The sequence below is a fragment of the Herpailurus yagouaroundi genome, unplaced genomic scaffold, assembly GCF_014898765.1.
Source record: "Herpailurus yagouaroundi ecotype Mexico unplaced genomic scaffold, PumYag 28, whole genome shotgun sequence".
NCBI classification, from domain to species: domain Eukaryota; kingdom Metazoa; phylum Chordata; class Mammalia; order Carnivora; family Felidae; genus Herpailurus; species Herpailurus yagouaroundi.
Window position 1 is genome coordinate 17,435,710 of NW_024412376.1, and position 16,219 is coordinate 17,451,928.

Here is a 16,219-nt window from a genome sequence, read left to right on the forward strand (position 1 = left end):
AAAAAAAAAAAAAAAAAAAAAAGTGATCCATCATTTTCTATTCTATAGTGAGTGCTTTGCTACATGCTTGGGTTTTAAAGATGGTAAGTATATGAGGTTGCTTGTCAAGTAGCTAATAATCTAGGTATTTGGGGAGAGGCACACAGACAAAAATGGTAATTTAGTCCATAGCAAACAACAACAGTAACACACACATACACACACACACACACACACACACACACACACGGCCAGGAGAGTCATAGTCTTCCCTCCCTTTGTATTGAGCCTCTAATGGGAAAGAGAAATTTGAAAGAAACAGGCACCAAACAAGCTAGGTGCTCTGTTGCCCTCTTCAGAAGATACGGGGACGGAGATACCTGATGCACAGGCAGAATCTCAATGTACAAACTCAAATTTATTAGCTCCGGAGCTTAGTACCTTCAACCCCTCTTTCTGCCATCACAGCTCTTCCTGTGATGCAATTCTCATTGCTTTCTGTAAAACGGAAGAGGCAGCCTTCACTTCTTTTTTACAAAGTTGCTAAGTACATGATAAAGATAACAGCTCTGTGAGAGACAGTTACCATCAGGATGCAAAGTTTAAGTGGTGAACAAGCCCACTATCTGAACAGGCTCTACTAACACACAGGTCTTTTTTTTTTTTTTTTTTTTTTTTTTTTTTTTAAGTAATCTCTATGGCCAGTGTGGGATTCAAACTCATGACCCCTAGATCAAGAGTCACATGCTCTTCAAAGTGAGCCAACCAGGAGCCCCAACACACACCTCTTTTCATTGTTCAAGTAGGGAAAAGGAAGTTAAAGCAAAGAGAAAAAAAATCTTTCCTTAACCACTAATAAAACTTTTTGTCTCTTATAGTGTCTATGGAAAACAAAGCCAAGAACATGTAAAAGCATCCTCAAATCACTGCTTAAATGTCAGGATCAAATGCTGTTTTTTTTAGGAAATGTCCAGGGGTTCTGATTATTTTCTTTAGCTGAGGAATATTGGACTCCCAATGCGTTTAGAGTTAAAGAGTTTCTCAGGCAACCTGTGTCAATATTCCCAGGTTGCTTCTGGATGTTGAGACTCCATTAACCAATATTTAATGTCCTTTTAGGATCCGGATGTTTGCACAGTTAGGCGCTGTGTCAAGGGAGAATAAGGAAGGAGAAAGGCAGTGCCTGCAATTTAGTGCTTGTTTCTATTTAGTGCAAGCAAAGAGCTCTGCCTAATACAAAACCTCACTTTTCTGTTTTCTTAAGTTTCCTGGGTTTATTCGTGGATTTTACTTTCCTTCCACAAAGAGGGCTAGGCGTCCTCCATTTTCTTCACCTGAGGCTTTGCTAATGCGACTGCTGTTTGACAAGAGGGGTGGAGGGGGCAGATTCTAGTGCGGAGGCGGCCCGGTAGCTCACCCCACGCATCCTTCTCTCTTGGGGCGAAGCTTATGATTAGAGACCCCTTCTCTCAACTGCAGTGCGCCCTTCCCTCTTGGTTCCCAGCATCTCTCACACTCAGTCTCCTGCCCCCTTCTACCAGTTTTTAGCTACATGGGCCTAATGAAAAACTGAAATCAGTTTTTGAAAGAGCCTTCTTAAGCTGTTAAGTTCCTGAACATTCTATGTGGCCTACTAAATTCTAATTCATTCTGTTCCCCGTACATGTACTTCTTTCTTCCCCTTACTTATCTGTGTTTCCTTCTATTGTTCCCTTTGTCAATAGCTCAAGTGGGGACCTTTAAATGCTCACAGTTTCTCCCCCAAAGCACATATTTCTATGAAAGCTAAAAAAAAATGAGAAAAGAAAGGAGTAGAATGCGTTCCTATTCTCTTTCCTTTGCCAGCTTGTGTACTCAGTCCGGATGCAAAAGCCAATCCTGATTTTCTAAACGGTATTTGCTGAGCTATAAGGTGATCGTATTTCTCCCAATCTCAAATTGGAACACATTCTCTGACAGATACAGGTATATGCATGAGGACAATCAGACAGGATATGCAAATTCAGCACAACCCTGAAAATCTGTTATTGTACTGCATGTTCAAATAAAAGTTGAAAAGTTGAATTCCCTAAATCCATCTATGGCTGAGAAGCTTCAGCAGCAAAATGAGAGGGTAGATAAGATTAATCTGTAAGGCCTCTCCTGGCCATAAAATTGAATGAACATTTTATTCCAAAGTTCACTGGTGACAGAGACAAATGCTGGGGCAGCAAAGTAGAAACTATCAACAATACTGAGTTGATTGATAGATTGATCGTTCTCTGGTTATAGACTGAGCTCCGTTCACCCTTGTCTTTGGAGTATCTGATAGGTCCTAGAGGCGAGGCTTCTGGAGGCCTTGCCAGCCTCTCCAGAGCCTTCTTCTTCCACTTTTGACCTTGGGGGCTGTGTACATTGCCATGCTTCTACATCCTACCGAGCTTTTGGATTATGAAATGTCTCTGCTGATGGTGTTCTTGGCTGGAATTAAGTCAGTGGAATGAGTAATCGTTCGTCAATATGGTCTCTTGTTCTATGACAGCCCTTTGCACCCCTACCCTTCATCTCATGATAGGAGATGGTCGTAACAGAATTGAATACAATGTTTTTTCTTTGGAATAGACTTCTGAATGCTTTGGCAAGTCTGCTGTTCCAAAACCCCCTTAACGGGTGCTTTTAACCGGACTGCTCATTGTTCAGTCCTCACCGGGAAGCACAGCATATGTTCTGACTGTTCAAAGTGCAATACAGCAAACTATGTCTCTGGTACCTCTCCCACCTTCCCTGCCTGCTTCCTCCCTTGTTTTTCCCGGGTTCCTTTTATATCTTTTCAAAAAATGTTTATTTATATTTATTTGTGTGTGAGAGAGAGAAGGAGGGAGGGAAGGAGACAGAGAATCGCAAGCAGGCTTCATGTTGTCTGCGCCAGAGCCTGATGTGGGGCTTGAACCCACAAACCATGAGATAGTGACCTGAGCTGAGATCAAGAGCTGGATGCTTAACCGACTAAGCCACTCAGGTGCCCCTCCTATTTTGTTTTTGCCTAGGAAAATTAGAGACCCTTGAGCAGGCAATGAAAAAGTTACATCCAGGGTTATGGAACTGCCCTTCATAATCAAATCGGGTCAGACTAAATATCCAGTTCTGGCCATTCAGTTCATGCTGTGAAAGGTGTAAGTGGGCCTTTTCAGGTAGCTCATTGAAAGGGACACCTCTCCAAAGCAGGCCTGTGATCTGATTGGCATCTGTGGGACACTCGTAGGCCAGCATTAAATTTGATTAGATGTCACGCTTCGACAGGGTTGGAACTTTGAAGGAATGAGTACGTTGTAGAAAGCATTCCATGTTGTGTTCAAGGTGGTAAAAGAACAAAACACCAGAGATGCAAAGACAATAAAAGAAGTGTGTGAGTTCACAGTGTTTGGAAAGATGATTCTGAGAATAAAACTCCCACATAGTAGAGGGCAACCTAGTAGTGGCTATAGGGCTGGGATTTTGCTCTGCAGGGAATTTGGATCAAATTCCAGGCAGGCCACGTACTTGTGTGACCTTGGACAGTATTTAATTCTCACAACCCCAGGTTCCTCATCTGTAAAATATAGATAATACTGTATCCTTTGCAAGTTTGTTGTAAGGATAAAACGAGTTAATATATGTAAAATTGCTCGCACAATGTCCTAAATATAATAAGCGATTCCACTCCGCATCTTCCCTTAATTTATTTTTAGCCAGGGAGCATCCCCCATTCTAAAAATCAGAATGTACAAACCATCTGGCCCAAGACCAGCTATTCAAGAACAAATTGCATTTTCTGAAATCCTGGCAAAGTAGAATTTGCAAAAATCAGCACCTTCCCCAACCAGTTATCTGAATTGTTATACCAGCACCTTCCAATTTAAACAAAAGGACTTATGGGGGTGCCTGGGTGGCTCGGTTGGTTAAGTGTCCGACTTCAGCTCGGGTCATGATCTCACTGTCCTTGAGTTCGAACTCCCTGTCAGGCTCTGTGCTGACAGCCTGCTTCAGATTCTGTATCTTCCTCTCTCTCTGCCCTTCCTCCTCCACTTGTGCTCTGTCTCTCCCTCTCTCAAAAATAAATAAACATAAAAAAATGTAAAAAAAAAAAAAGGATTTATGGAACAAAGGTTTTATGTCCAAAAGAATTTATGGAACATGGCTCTGGAATGAGCCCTTCTTTGTAACTATGATCAGAGTTTGTATATGATTCATATGTTTCAGCCCTTTGTCTGAAATACAACACTGTTCAGGACAGCTTTCAAGAAGTATTTATTAACTATCTTTTGTTTTCTGGTATGTATTAGGAGATAGGCTTAGAAAGATAATCTCAGATGTATCTCCTGACCTAAGAAGTGGGGGAGACCAACAGGTAAACAAGAAATGTACGAAGTAAGAAAGTGCCAGAGAGATTGCAGATGAGGGAGAGTAAGACGTATTAGGGTATTTCAGACGTAGAGAAGAATTTGAGAACAGAGATGTGATAGCATGCGCATTTATGCATTCAATTTATTCAACAAAAATTTATTTGGGACCTACTATTATCAGGCACTATTTCAGGTGTCTAAGATGAACTTAGCAAGACAAAAATCCCTGCCCTCTTGGATCTTACATGCTAGAGGCAGGGTGGAGGTGAGTCACTGGGGGCACAGGCAGTAAACAATGAGTGTAACAGGTAAAACATACAGTCAGTGTGCAAACTGAGATAGGGCAGCAAAAGGACACGTCATCGAGAAGGTGACCTTCGTGTAATCTTGCAGAAGGTGAGGGAATTAGCCGTGCCAATATCTGGGGGAAGAGAGTTCCAGACAGAGAGAATAGTCAGTGCAAAGGTGCTAAGCAGGATTGCACCGTGGTGGGTTAGAGGAGCTGCGAGGGGGTGGGTGGAGTTGGGGGGGGGGCCAGGGAGTAGGACGAGATGAGATCAGAGGTAATGAAGAGCTAGATTATGTGCTGGGGACCAGCAAGTGATTTGGTGAATTCCAGATGATTATATCCAAGAGATATCATGCAGAGACGGGGGTGCATTGCTAAGGCTTGATTTTTCATGCAAGTGTTTGAGGGGGAAGGGGTGTATTAAACCCATTGGAGGATTTAATACAGTGAGCCACAGGATCCATATTTTGGGTAGTAACAGAGAAGAGGGTGGAGTTGGGGTAGGGTGACGCTGGACTCTGGATGAGAGACTAGTCAGAGGCTACTGCAGTCATCCAGATTTAAGCCGGCAAAAGCAAAGCCCAAAGCGACAGGGGTGGGTTGGAAGAGATGATCTATTTGAGAAGTAAATGTCTAGAACATTCTGATTAGTGGACTGTGGGCATTGAAGTCGGGGAAGAAGTGGATGACTGGAGGAAAAGCAATGCTGAGGCAAGAAATGTCGAAAAAGGAACAGGATCACCTGGGGGGAGAGGGGATAGTGATTTCGGTTTTAGGTACAACAAGTCGGAGGCAGCTATGAAGCATCCAGGTTCAGGCGTCCAATAAGCAGGTGGCTATCGACTGGACCTGAGGACTTTTCTGTGCACAGTGGGAAAAACTGAGTCGATTCCTTCTACTGACTATTCATTTCTGGGTGACATACATTGAAAGAGAATGCTTTTGCAAGACAGAGCTCTTTCTCTCCGATGCCTTTGGTGTCTCATATGGATGTGGCTAGTTTTTAATCATAGTGTTATCCCTGACAATAACCTTTGATGGTCACTCGTCAGTGAGTTAGGTTTTCCATCTACGAAGTGAATGGCGTGGAGGGGAGAGAAGAGTGAGATACGAGATAAAAATATCTGCCTTCCCACCTCTTGGCGTGGTGGAGAGGAACAAGGTTGATAGATGAATGTCCTTTGTGTTCTGGAAGAAAGACAAATTAGGCAGCTTTTTCCTGCCTATTTTTACTGTTGGCCTCTGGGAGAAGGCAAATAATACGTTGATAGGCATAACAGGGACAAAGCAGTCTTATTGTCTATTCTTTTCCATTTTTTTTCTTTGACAGTTAGAATTCCTCACAGGATGAGAAAATTGGTCTTCTTGCATCAGTGGCTAATTTGGTCAGTCAGAAATAATGCTTCTTAATGTCCTGACTGAGCCCCTTGGTGTGTGCACTGAGATGTCACCAGCTACAGCAAACCTTCCACCCCTACTCCTTGCTCTTCTCACTGGATTTTCCGGGCTATAGGCAAGTGATGTACATGAGCGTACCCTCAATTCTCCAGAGGAGCCAGAATTATTAAAAAAAAAAAATCTAATCTGATTTGTTAGATAACTGCTCTTCAAACCAATCAAAGCCTTCCTGGTCTCTTAGTTAAATTCTTAGCATGGCCGACAGGGTCTTGTATAGTCCTGTCCAGGCCAGATGTCTGGTTCTATAGGTCATCATTTTTCCTCACGTTCACACCTTTCAACTGGCTTCTCTCTGTTTTCCCAAGATAACCAAGATCTTGCCTCCCTCAGGGCCTTTGCATAAGCTGATACTATATCCAGGGTCTTTTTCTCTGCCACTTCCTTCACTTGCCTGATTCCTACTCATCTTTTAGGTCTCCATTTAAACGTTAGTTTGTAAGAGCAGGTTTGCCTACTTCTCTGACCTGGGTAGAGCCCCATGTTTTGTGTTCTCATATTATCCTGTAACTTAATTAATTAATTAATTTTTGTCTGCCTCCCCACTAGACTGAAAGCTCCAAGAGTAGGGAAAACCCATCTGCTCCATATCTTGTTTCCATCTGTCCACAGCTCTTCATCTCCCCTCGGTAAACCTGGGAATCATGTGAACATAACAATAGCTGCTTTTTATTGAGTATGAATCTATGTATCTGGCAGTGCTACGTATTCTACATAGGCTTTCTCATTTTATCTATCTTAACCACGTAAGCAATAAGAAATAGTGAATGTGGACAAACAGGAAGCTGGGCTCATTTTTTATTTATTCAACAAATACTAATTAAGCACCAACTATATGCCAGCCAGTGTTTTAGGTACTATATGAAAGAAAGCAGAGAAACATCTCTGCTCTCACGGGATTTACATTCTAATATCTAGCCAGAGCTAAATAAATACAATGGTACAAAACTCTATAATACAGAAGTACAACTAATTAGCCCATTTCTCCCATATGTGAACTTGCTTGGAGAGCTAAGATCAAATCAGAGGTAGTTTGTTGAACACATGGTTTGTAATAGTGAACACTAATTGAACTCCTAAATGCCATGCCCTAGGTACATTTAAATTTTATTTAATCATTACAACAGGCCTTTAAGATAGATATGATTATTATCCCCTTTTTATAGATGAGGAAACAAAAATGCATAGTAAGGAAGTTTCCCAAGATCCCAGAGCCGGGACCCACCCTGGAGCCAGAACCCAAGTCTTCAATCCCACAGGACCTAGAGCCTCTGCTCTGGATCTCTAAGCTATGTTTCACTGCCCTTCTTGGCTGAGCCAACCAGCAATCCTCCACCTCTGCTCATGAGCAAATGTTATTTAAATACTAACTGAAATGTTTACAGTTCTTATTACCTAGATTCTTTTCTGTTAGTCCAAGTGTTGGCAGGCATTTAATTCAGGAAGGCTTTACCCTTATGTTAGAGCCTGGGATAGTCTGCAATGGAGCCTCTCTTGTTCTGAGTGACGAGAGAGAATGGCAGTTAAGTTCGTTAGGTAAAATGCTAACCGGTAGGGATAGTGCCAAGTTACCTAGAAATGGCAAAAGATAAAAGGTCATGCCAACCAGGTGCGACATACAAATAAAAACAAGAGTGGAAGATAACACTATCGAAAAGGCAGTTTTATTGCTGTGCTGAATGTATTTCCCTCCTGGGAGTTAACCTCCAGCTTGGTTGAATCCTTAATTTGAATCAAAGATCATAACTTCTTAAGGTGTAGTGACTTAAGTCTCCTATTAGAAATGGGGGTATGATGGAGATAGTGGGCATATTGCTTTCAGCAAGGCATTTGAAAATCTCCTCTTTGTTTTCTTTTGGGCAAGCTGGAGAAATATGGGCTAGAAGAAATAACTATTAGGTAAATCTGTATCGGTTTGAATACCTTCATCCAAATGATGCTCATTAATGGATCAATGCCACCTCTGTCTTACTATAGAAGGCTCAGTTCTTGGCCTTGGGTGTTGGGACCCACAACCCAGATGAGGGCATGGATGCGTGCAGATCTGATTCACGGATGGAATAAAACTCATTTGACGGCTAATAAGCTAGATAGAAAAATCTAAATCCAGGTTGAGGTAAATCTGGTGAGATAGAATTTCGTAGAAATAAATGGATGGCTACACAAGTACAAAAAGACACATTATACAGGTATAAGAGTGTAGAGATGTATCTCTGAGAAAAATGAGAAAAAGATGTGAGTTTTTATACTGAAAATTTATTAAAAAGCTAAATATGTCAAGTTAAGGTAGAAAATCAAGAAACTAAACCTAAACTGACAAAAATATATTGCTCATAACAAAAGGGAGCTGTAGGCTTATAACAAAGCACAAGAAACAGATTGCATTTTCTTTGGTCGGGACACACCTAGACCATTGTGTTCTGATCTGGGTATCATGATATTTTCTAGAACTATTTGGAGTATGTTAGGAGTGAGTTGAGGAAGATCCAGGAAGTTCAGGAAGTTGAAGTAGATCCAAATTAAGTCACATGAAGAGTCGTGGCAGGCAATTGGCCTATTGAATCAGAAGTAAAGAGTAAAGATCAGGCAAGCATTGTTCAAATATTTGGGATCTGTATTCAGTGAAATGGAGTAAATTTAATTGGTGTGTTTTCAAAGGCCAGGGAAGAACTTTTTAATTTTTTAAAAATGTTTATTTACTTTTGAGAGAGAGCGAGAGAGAGAGAGAGAGAGAGCAAGTGGGGCTGGGGAAGAGAGACAGGGAGACACAGAATCCGAAGCAGGCTCTAGGCTCTGAGCTGCCAGCACAGAGCCCCACGTGGGGCTTGAACTCCTGAGCTGTGAGATCATGACCTGAGCTGAAGTTGATGGCTTAACTGACTGAGCCACTCAGGCAGCCTTGAGGGAAGAACTTTTCAATACTTGGGACTGTCCAGAAATGAATGAGCTGAAATGGGAGTGTGTGACTGCCTGAGTGCGACCACAAGGTCCAGGATTTTGTAGTGGGGCTTCGTATATCATAACCAAAGTTGAATTGCATGCCTTTTAATTAAACTCTTCGTATATACTTTTCTCATTTTTGGTCCTAAATCAATACCTAACCAGAATACTTTAAAAATAAGAACCTTGTGGCCTTCCATCTGGCATCTTTGTGGACCAGCAGGATTTCATGAGCTGAGAGGCCAAAGCCCTGGCATATATCACAAGTTACAATAAATAGTCACATGTAGGCACATGCCAAGACTTCCACCCACTCACTTTGTAAACTAATGTGACTGTTGCAATGTTATCAATGTAGCCGGAAAGGACACTTCTTATCTGCGCTTCCTGTTTGATGTTATTTTTAAGTCCTTTCTAATAGGCAGTTAAACTATGAGAACACCCCAGGGAGTAATGAAGAATAGAAATTTAAACCTTTCACTTTTAGTCTTTGGGGAGGCCGTGTGTGTGGTCGTGAGACAAAGAGATGTGCTAAGGATTTGTGTCTTGTGTTTTTTCTTTTTAGTTGGAAGTATAGTGGACACAACATTACACTGGTTTCAGGTTACAACATAGTGATTCAACGACTCTGTACCTTACGCGGTTGCTCATGGCAAATGTAGCTGCCATCTGTCACCACACAACGTTATTACAATACCATTGACGATATTCCTATGCTGTAGCTTTAATCTCTATGACTTACTCGTTCCATAACTGGAAGCCTCTACCTTTCACTTCCCTTCATTCTTTTTGTCCAACTCCCCATCCCTCTCCCCTCTGGCAAACATCAGTTTGTTCTCTGTACTTATGGGCCTGTTTCTGCTTTTTGTTTGTTTGTTCGTTTGTTTTTTAGATTCTACATACAAGTGAAATCGTATGATATCTGTCTTTCACTGACTGACTTATTTCACTTAGCATTATACCCTCCAAGTCCATCCGTATTGTTGCAAATGACAAGATCTCATCCTTTTTTATAGCTGAATAATATTCCATTACACACATACATATATATATCTTAATGTATATTATGAATGATATATATATATCAATGTGTATATGTATGTGTGTGTGTATATATATATATACACATATATATGTGTGTATATATATATATACACATATATATGTGTGTGTGTGTGTGTACATATATATGTGTGTGTGTGTATATATACATATATATATGTGTGTGTATATATATATATACATATATGTGTGTATGTGTGTGTGTGTATATATATATATATTAGGCATTTTCTTTATCCATTCATCTATTAATGGACATTTGGGTTGCTTCCATGAATATTTGTTACATTTTATCCATCACAACTTGGGGTTCATGAAGAAGATCATTTCAATAACTGAACCCAGTGTTTCTTTAATCCATATAAAAATGCTTATTTAACAACTTCTATATATTAGATATTAAGCAGGCCAAACAGAAATAAAAGAAAAGTTCCTGCCCTCAGGTAGTTAACATCTATAAAGGAAGACTATGCAGAATATAATGTTACAGGTACAAAAAAACCAAAATGATATAGGAATACAAATAAGGGGGCAAGTTCCAACCAAAGCAGGAGGGACAGACAGGGTAAAGAAAATAGGTAAACATTGGAGCTTGAAAAGGGATTCTCCATCTGGCTGCCCATAAGAATGTTTTAGGAGCCTTCAAAAAATACCAATACCCAGGCCTCCCCTTCTAGAGAGCCTCAGTCAGGCTTACCTTATGACAGTAGCACATTGCCTTAAGGGTTCTTTTACAATGTCCTGGAACCTGGCACTTTCCTAATATTTGATATTTTTTCTTTTCCTTGGTCAACATTTTCTTGGCTATTCTTGGCCTTTTCATTTCCATATAAATTTCAGGATCAGTTTATCAATTCAGACAAATGAGCCTGCTGGGATTTGGATTGGTTTTGCATTAAATGTATATACCTTTTTGAGAACTGTTATCTTCACAATATTGATTCTTATTCTTAAACATGATCCCTCTATATAGCTTTAAATTCCTCCTAGTGATGTTTGGTAGCTCTCTGTGTAAAGATCTTTCACATTTGTTGTGAGATTTGTTTTTGTTCATGTGATGCTTTTCATGGTGATCAAATGAAATTGTTTTTGAATTTCATTATTTATTTATTTTGTTGTTGTTGCTGGCATATAGACATTTGCTTTTCTTTTTTTTTAATTGTAATGTTTATTAATTTTTTGAGAGACAGAGGCAGAGCATGAGCAGGGTAGGGGTAGAGAGAGGGGCAGACACAGAATACAAAGCAGGCTTCAGGCTCTGAGCTGTCAGCACAGAGCCTGATGTGGGGCTCAAACTCACAAGCTGTGAGATCACGACCTGAGCCAAAGTCAGACGCTTAACCGACTGAGCTACCCAGGTGCCCCGACATTTGCTTTTCTTATATTTACCTTGTATCCGAGACTATGCTAAAGGTATTTATAAATTTTAATAATTTAGATGTATAATCTTTTGGATTTTCTGTATATCCAACTATGTCATCTGTGAATTGACTGTTTTATTTGTTCCTTTCCAATTCTTGTATGTTGCAATTTCTTTATCTTGCTTGATTATTCTGGGTAGGTCATCCTGTACAATGTAAAACAGAAGTGATGATAACAGACATTGTATTTTATTCCCAGTCTCTGGAGGAAAGCTTTAACATCTCACCACTAAGAGTGAATGGCTGTTGTGGGTTTTTGGAGATACCTCTCTTATTTGATTAAGTTAGCTTATTTCCATTAGGTTACTTTTTATATGGCTAAGACTAGTCTTAGATGGTAAAAGCTTGAGGATTCATAGATAGACCCACGTATATAAGGTCCCTTGACTTTGACAAAAAGTGATATTTACATGTAGTGGGAAAGGAAATGGTCTTTTTAATAAATGATGATTGATCAGTTTGATATAAATATGAAAAAGGAATCGATCCCATATTACACTGTACACATAAAAATATTTCAGGGAATTATATACCAAAAAGTAGAAGATTAAACAATAAATCTTCCAAAGATGACTTAGAAGACTATCTTCATGACTTTGGTGTGGGAAAATATTTCCTAAAGAAGACACGAAAAACACTAATGATAAAGAATAGCTCTTTATCAAGATATTCCATGAGAAAGAAAAGGCAAGACATCAACTGGAATAAGATATTTACAATATGTATATCCAACAAAATACTTGTATCTAGATACATTTTAAATGTCCTCCCAAACATTTATAAGAAAGAGTCAAACAATCCATCTTAAAAAACGGTCGAAGACTTAACAGGTCCTTCACAAAGAAGATACCCAAAACAGCTAACAAGCATGTGATATCACTCTACAACCACAGAATGAAAAAGGGGAAAGAAAAAGGAACAATGCCAAGTGTTGACCAAAATGTGGAGGAACTGGATTCTCATGTAGTGTCTGCACCCTGCCCATAGCTCTTCAGGTCTCACCAACTCAGTATAGGTCCACCCAACTCCCAATGCTGGGCCACCGTATATCACTCCCTAAAGGCTGTTTCTGGCCACAGGAACAGTTCTGTCCATAAGAGGAACCGCTGAGAGATGTCTGAGAATAAACTCCCCTCCCCTTAGGAATAATATTAACCAAAGATTAAGTGAGTTTATTTGCTCTCTGACACATGCCCTATACCGTCTCCAGAGATTTTTGGTAGGATTGAGTTCTAATTGCTCACAGTGGTACCTGCTTGATAATTCACCCTTTATTGACTCCCACCCCCTCCCTGTCCACTTACCTCCTTCCCACCAAGATTTTGGGGGACCATCTCCCAAATAAAACACTCTCAAATTCTCACATCAGGTATACATCTAGGGAAACCCAAATTAAGTACATATTATATGCCAATAAAAATGTGTATTTATAAAGGAACAAGGGAAATAGCTCTTAATTTTTTGAGGGGCGGAAGCAACAGTTAATATTGCTTAAGATAGGTTACTGTAGTGTTGTGGTATATCAATGTGGTATTTTTTTCAATGTAAAAAGTGCATTTGTCACCCACATGGGTGTAAATTTGATGATGTGGTCAGAAACTGCTAATTTTTGCATGTTAAGTTTAACTCACTTAATCATTATCCCTATGATGTTGATAAGGAAGTTGAAACTCATAGATGCAAAATAACTTATTCAAGATCACATTACAGTTTGGGATGTGTTAGGCATCATAGGCAATCATTACGTTGACCAGATCGTGAAGGGTCAGGATAAGAACTACAAAAAGTCACTTTATCTTTTACTTCGTGTGAAACCAAGTACAATGACCAGATTTTGTATAAACTCTCTCTGACTTCACGATGGAAGCTGGGTTAGAGAGGGAAGGGATAGGCAGGATGACCTTTGAGGTAGCTCTTAACAGTAATCCAGGGGTCAGATGAGAAGGGCTGCAATTAGGTCAGGGGCTATAGGCATGGCCGAGAGGATAGATTTTAGAGATATTGGCCAAGGAGGGGGTTGACAAGTCTTAGTGACTAATTAGATTTAGGGGTTGAAGAAGAGGGAAGAGAGTTTTTTATTTTGGATAGTTGCTGATAATTTAAATATTTTTACGGAGGTCATTTCAACAAGTCATTGTTTTTGTAAGAGGGGTCCCCCTGGTGGTAAAAGAAAAACCAAGAATGAGATTCTTTCCCCGTGGTACTTGCTATTGTGGGACACGCTTGTATAAGGGAACCTAGTTACGAGACAATAAAATAGGGATCCTTACCCCCTTTTTTGTGGTAGCAATGACTCACATATAAGAATAACTGAAAGCTGGGGTGGGGTGGGGCAATGGATATAGGTGGTCAAAAGTACAAACTTCCAGTTATAAGATGAGTAAGTTCTAGGGACGTAATGCATAGCATGGTGACTATAGTTAACAATACAGTGTTGTATATTGAAAGTTGTTAAGAGAGTAGAACTTAAAAGTTTTCATCACAGAAAAAATCATAACCATGTAAGGTGATGGATGTGTTAACTAAACTGATAGTGGGGGTCTCCTTGCAATATATGCATATATCAAATTATTGCATTCTACACCTTAAATGCACACAATGTTATATGACAATTATATCTCAATAAAGCTGGGAAACAACCCAAAAGTCTTCCTGAAAAAAAATTACAACAACTGGGAGCCAACGGCTGCCGATGGGTCAGAAAGTGGGACCTGACAACAACCTTCACCCACTCAAGCAAAGTAGCATCTGGTCACCTTCCTTTTCTAAGAAATTGTCACGTAGCTGGAGGAAAGGTTGGCTGCTATCAGTGGTGCTGAATCCAGTAGGCATTGGAACTCTCCCAGGGAACACTGATCCCATTTAAGAGCAAGGCAGGGGAAAAAGTAAAGACTTTATTTATTATTAAATATTTTTTAAAATATTTATTTACTTTTTGAGAGAGAGAGAGAGAGAGAGAGAGAGACAGAGAGAGAGACAGAACATGAGTGGCAGAGGGGCAGAGAGAGAGGGAGACAAAGAATCAGAAGCAGGCTCCAGGCTCTGGGCTGTCAGCACAGAGCCCGACACGGGGATCGAACTCATGGACCTGTGAGGTCGTGACCTGAGTCGAAGTCGGAGGCTCAACCGACTGAGCCACCAGGGGCCCCAAAGCTAATGACTTGAAAGCCAGATGCACCTGAATCTGAATGTTGGCTCCAGCACAAATATGCTGGTATTGGTTTCTTTCTCCGTGAATTATACATAATAGAATCTAGGTCGTTGCGAGGTTTGAGGGAATGTGGGTAAAGCACTAGCTCAGTGCCTCCTTAACAGTTGGAGATGATGATGATGATTACCTTAGGAGCTTAGGAGATGGCCCACTGTGGTCCTTTAGGCAATTAGTAGAGTCTTAGGAATCTTGTTTATTCATGAATATGCTAATAAAAGGAGGGAGCTCCAAAGCTGACTCAAAGGATGCTAAATTATCTGGAAGCTCCCAGGGCCAGGTAGCGCATCCAAATAAACAAGGTAACACCCCGGAGACACTTCTCTCTTTGTGCTTTCTCTCTTTATGCCTTGGGAATAATCCATGGGATAAACAAGAAGCACTTTCAAAAACAGGTGCATCTGAATAAGCCTGAGTCATCGACCAAGATGAGATATTTCAGAAACTTTCCATTTTGAGACTTTGGCTTGTTCCTGATTATGTATAAATACCTTGCTTGTTATATAAATACACAGCGAATGTAACCTTTTGCTAAGTAATGCAAGGCCAACAGCTACAAAAGCAACTGAGAAAAGGAGCCACAGCACAAGTGCATCCTGTAGCCGCTCCTTTTCACAAGTCCCTTAGGGTCCTGGAAGGTTTACAATGTTAAAGCTCTAAGAGTTACCTCTTGAAATCACCACAGCCATTTTTTTTTTTCCTCTCCAGGAGCTCTGTGTGCATGTGTATTAGTTTGTTTTATCCATCTGTAAGCTTTTGTAAGCTCCCTAATGAAAACAACTCTATTTTCTTGGCTTAATTGCACATTATTGAATGTTCTGTCTCTCATGCTATAAATGTACAATAACGAGAAACGGTCTGTTCATTAGGGAAAGCCAGCAAACTAGGGAAATGGTGACTCAGGTAGATTATCGATGTGCCCAGAAAGTAACTTCTTAAAAGCCAGAATATAACCATAAAAACAAAACAACTTGATTATTGCACCACCCGTAGCTTGTACCATATTGAATAACAAAGAGGGGTTGGCAAGATTAATCATCTGTGATGCATTTTGTAAGGAAAACAGAAGGATACAACTGATGTGTTGTACTTTTCTGGACACATAGCCACAGCCTGCCAGATGCCATGCGAGTGGTGCTGTGCAGAATATACTTGTACAAATAGGTCTGCCTTTGAGTAGAATTTTAGGTGTCTACCGCGAAGAGGGGGAAACCAGAAATCTATCAAGTGAGGGAACAAATATCAAAACCAGTGATCCCCCATATTGATTCTCGGCAGATTCTTCCCTTTAGCTTTCTTGTATCCCTTAGGATACTGTTTACCTCCCCACAGGAGAGCCAAAGCTCATGATTAAAGTGGTGGGGGTGGCATTTTCTGTATAGTTTAAAGTAAGCCCGAATTATGCTAGGGTGTGAAAAGGCAAACACGGGGTGTCATCTTTCTGGCTGGGAAGGTCCCTGGCAGTTCTACGAACTTGAAGGGTACAATGGAGCTTATGGAGTAT

General features: G+C 40.4%; 1 protein-coding gene across 4 annotated transcripts in view; it reads right to left on the reverse strand.

Annotated features, from left to right (window-relative positions):
• Positions 1 to 16,219, reverse strand: part of GALNTL6 (polypeptide N-acetylgalactosaminyltransferase like 6) — a 1,208,379-nt gene that overhangs the window by 2,042 nt on the left and 1,190,118 nt on the right. Inside the window, exon 13 of one of the 4 annotated variants that reach the window (XM_040470497.1) lies at positions 8,433 to 8,638. The exons of 2 other annotated variants lie outside the window; for them this stretch is intronic. In XM_040470497.1, the coding sequence (XP_040326431.1) occupies positions 8,609 to 8,638 (30 nt within the window). In that variant the 3' untranslated portion in view covers positions 8,433 to 8,608. Of the gene's footprint in view, positions 1 to 8,432; positions 8,639 to 11,445; positions 11,654 to 16,219 lie in introns of those variants that run through there. One more of the 4 variants, XM_040470487.1, reaches the window with a different exon arrangement.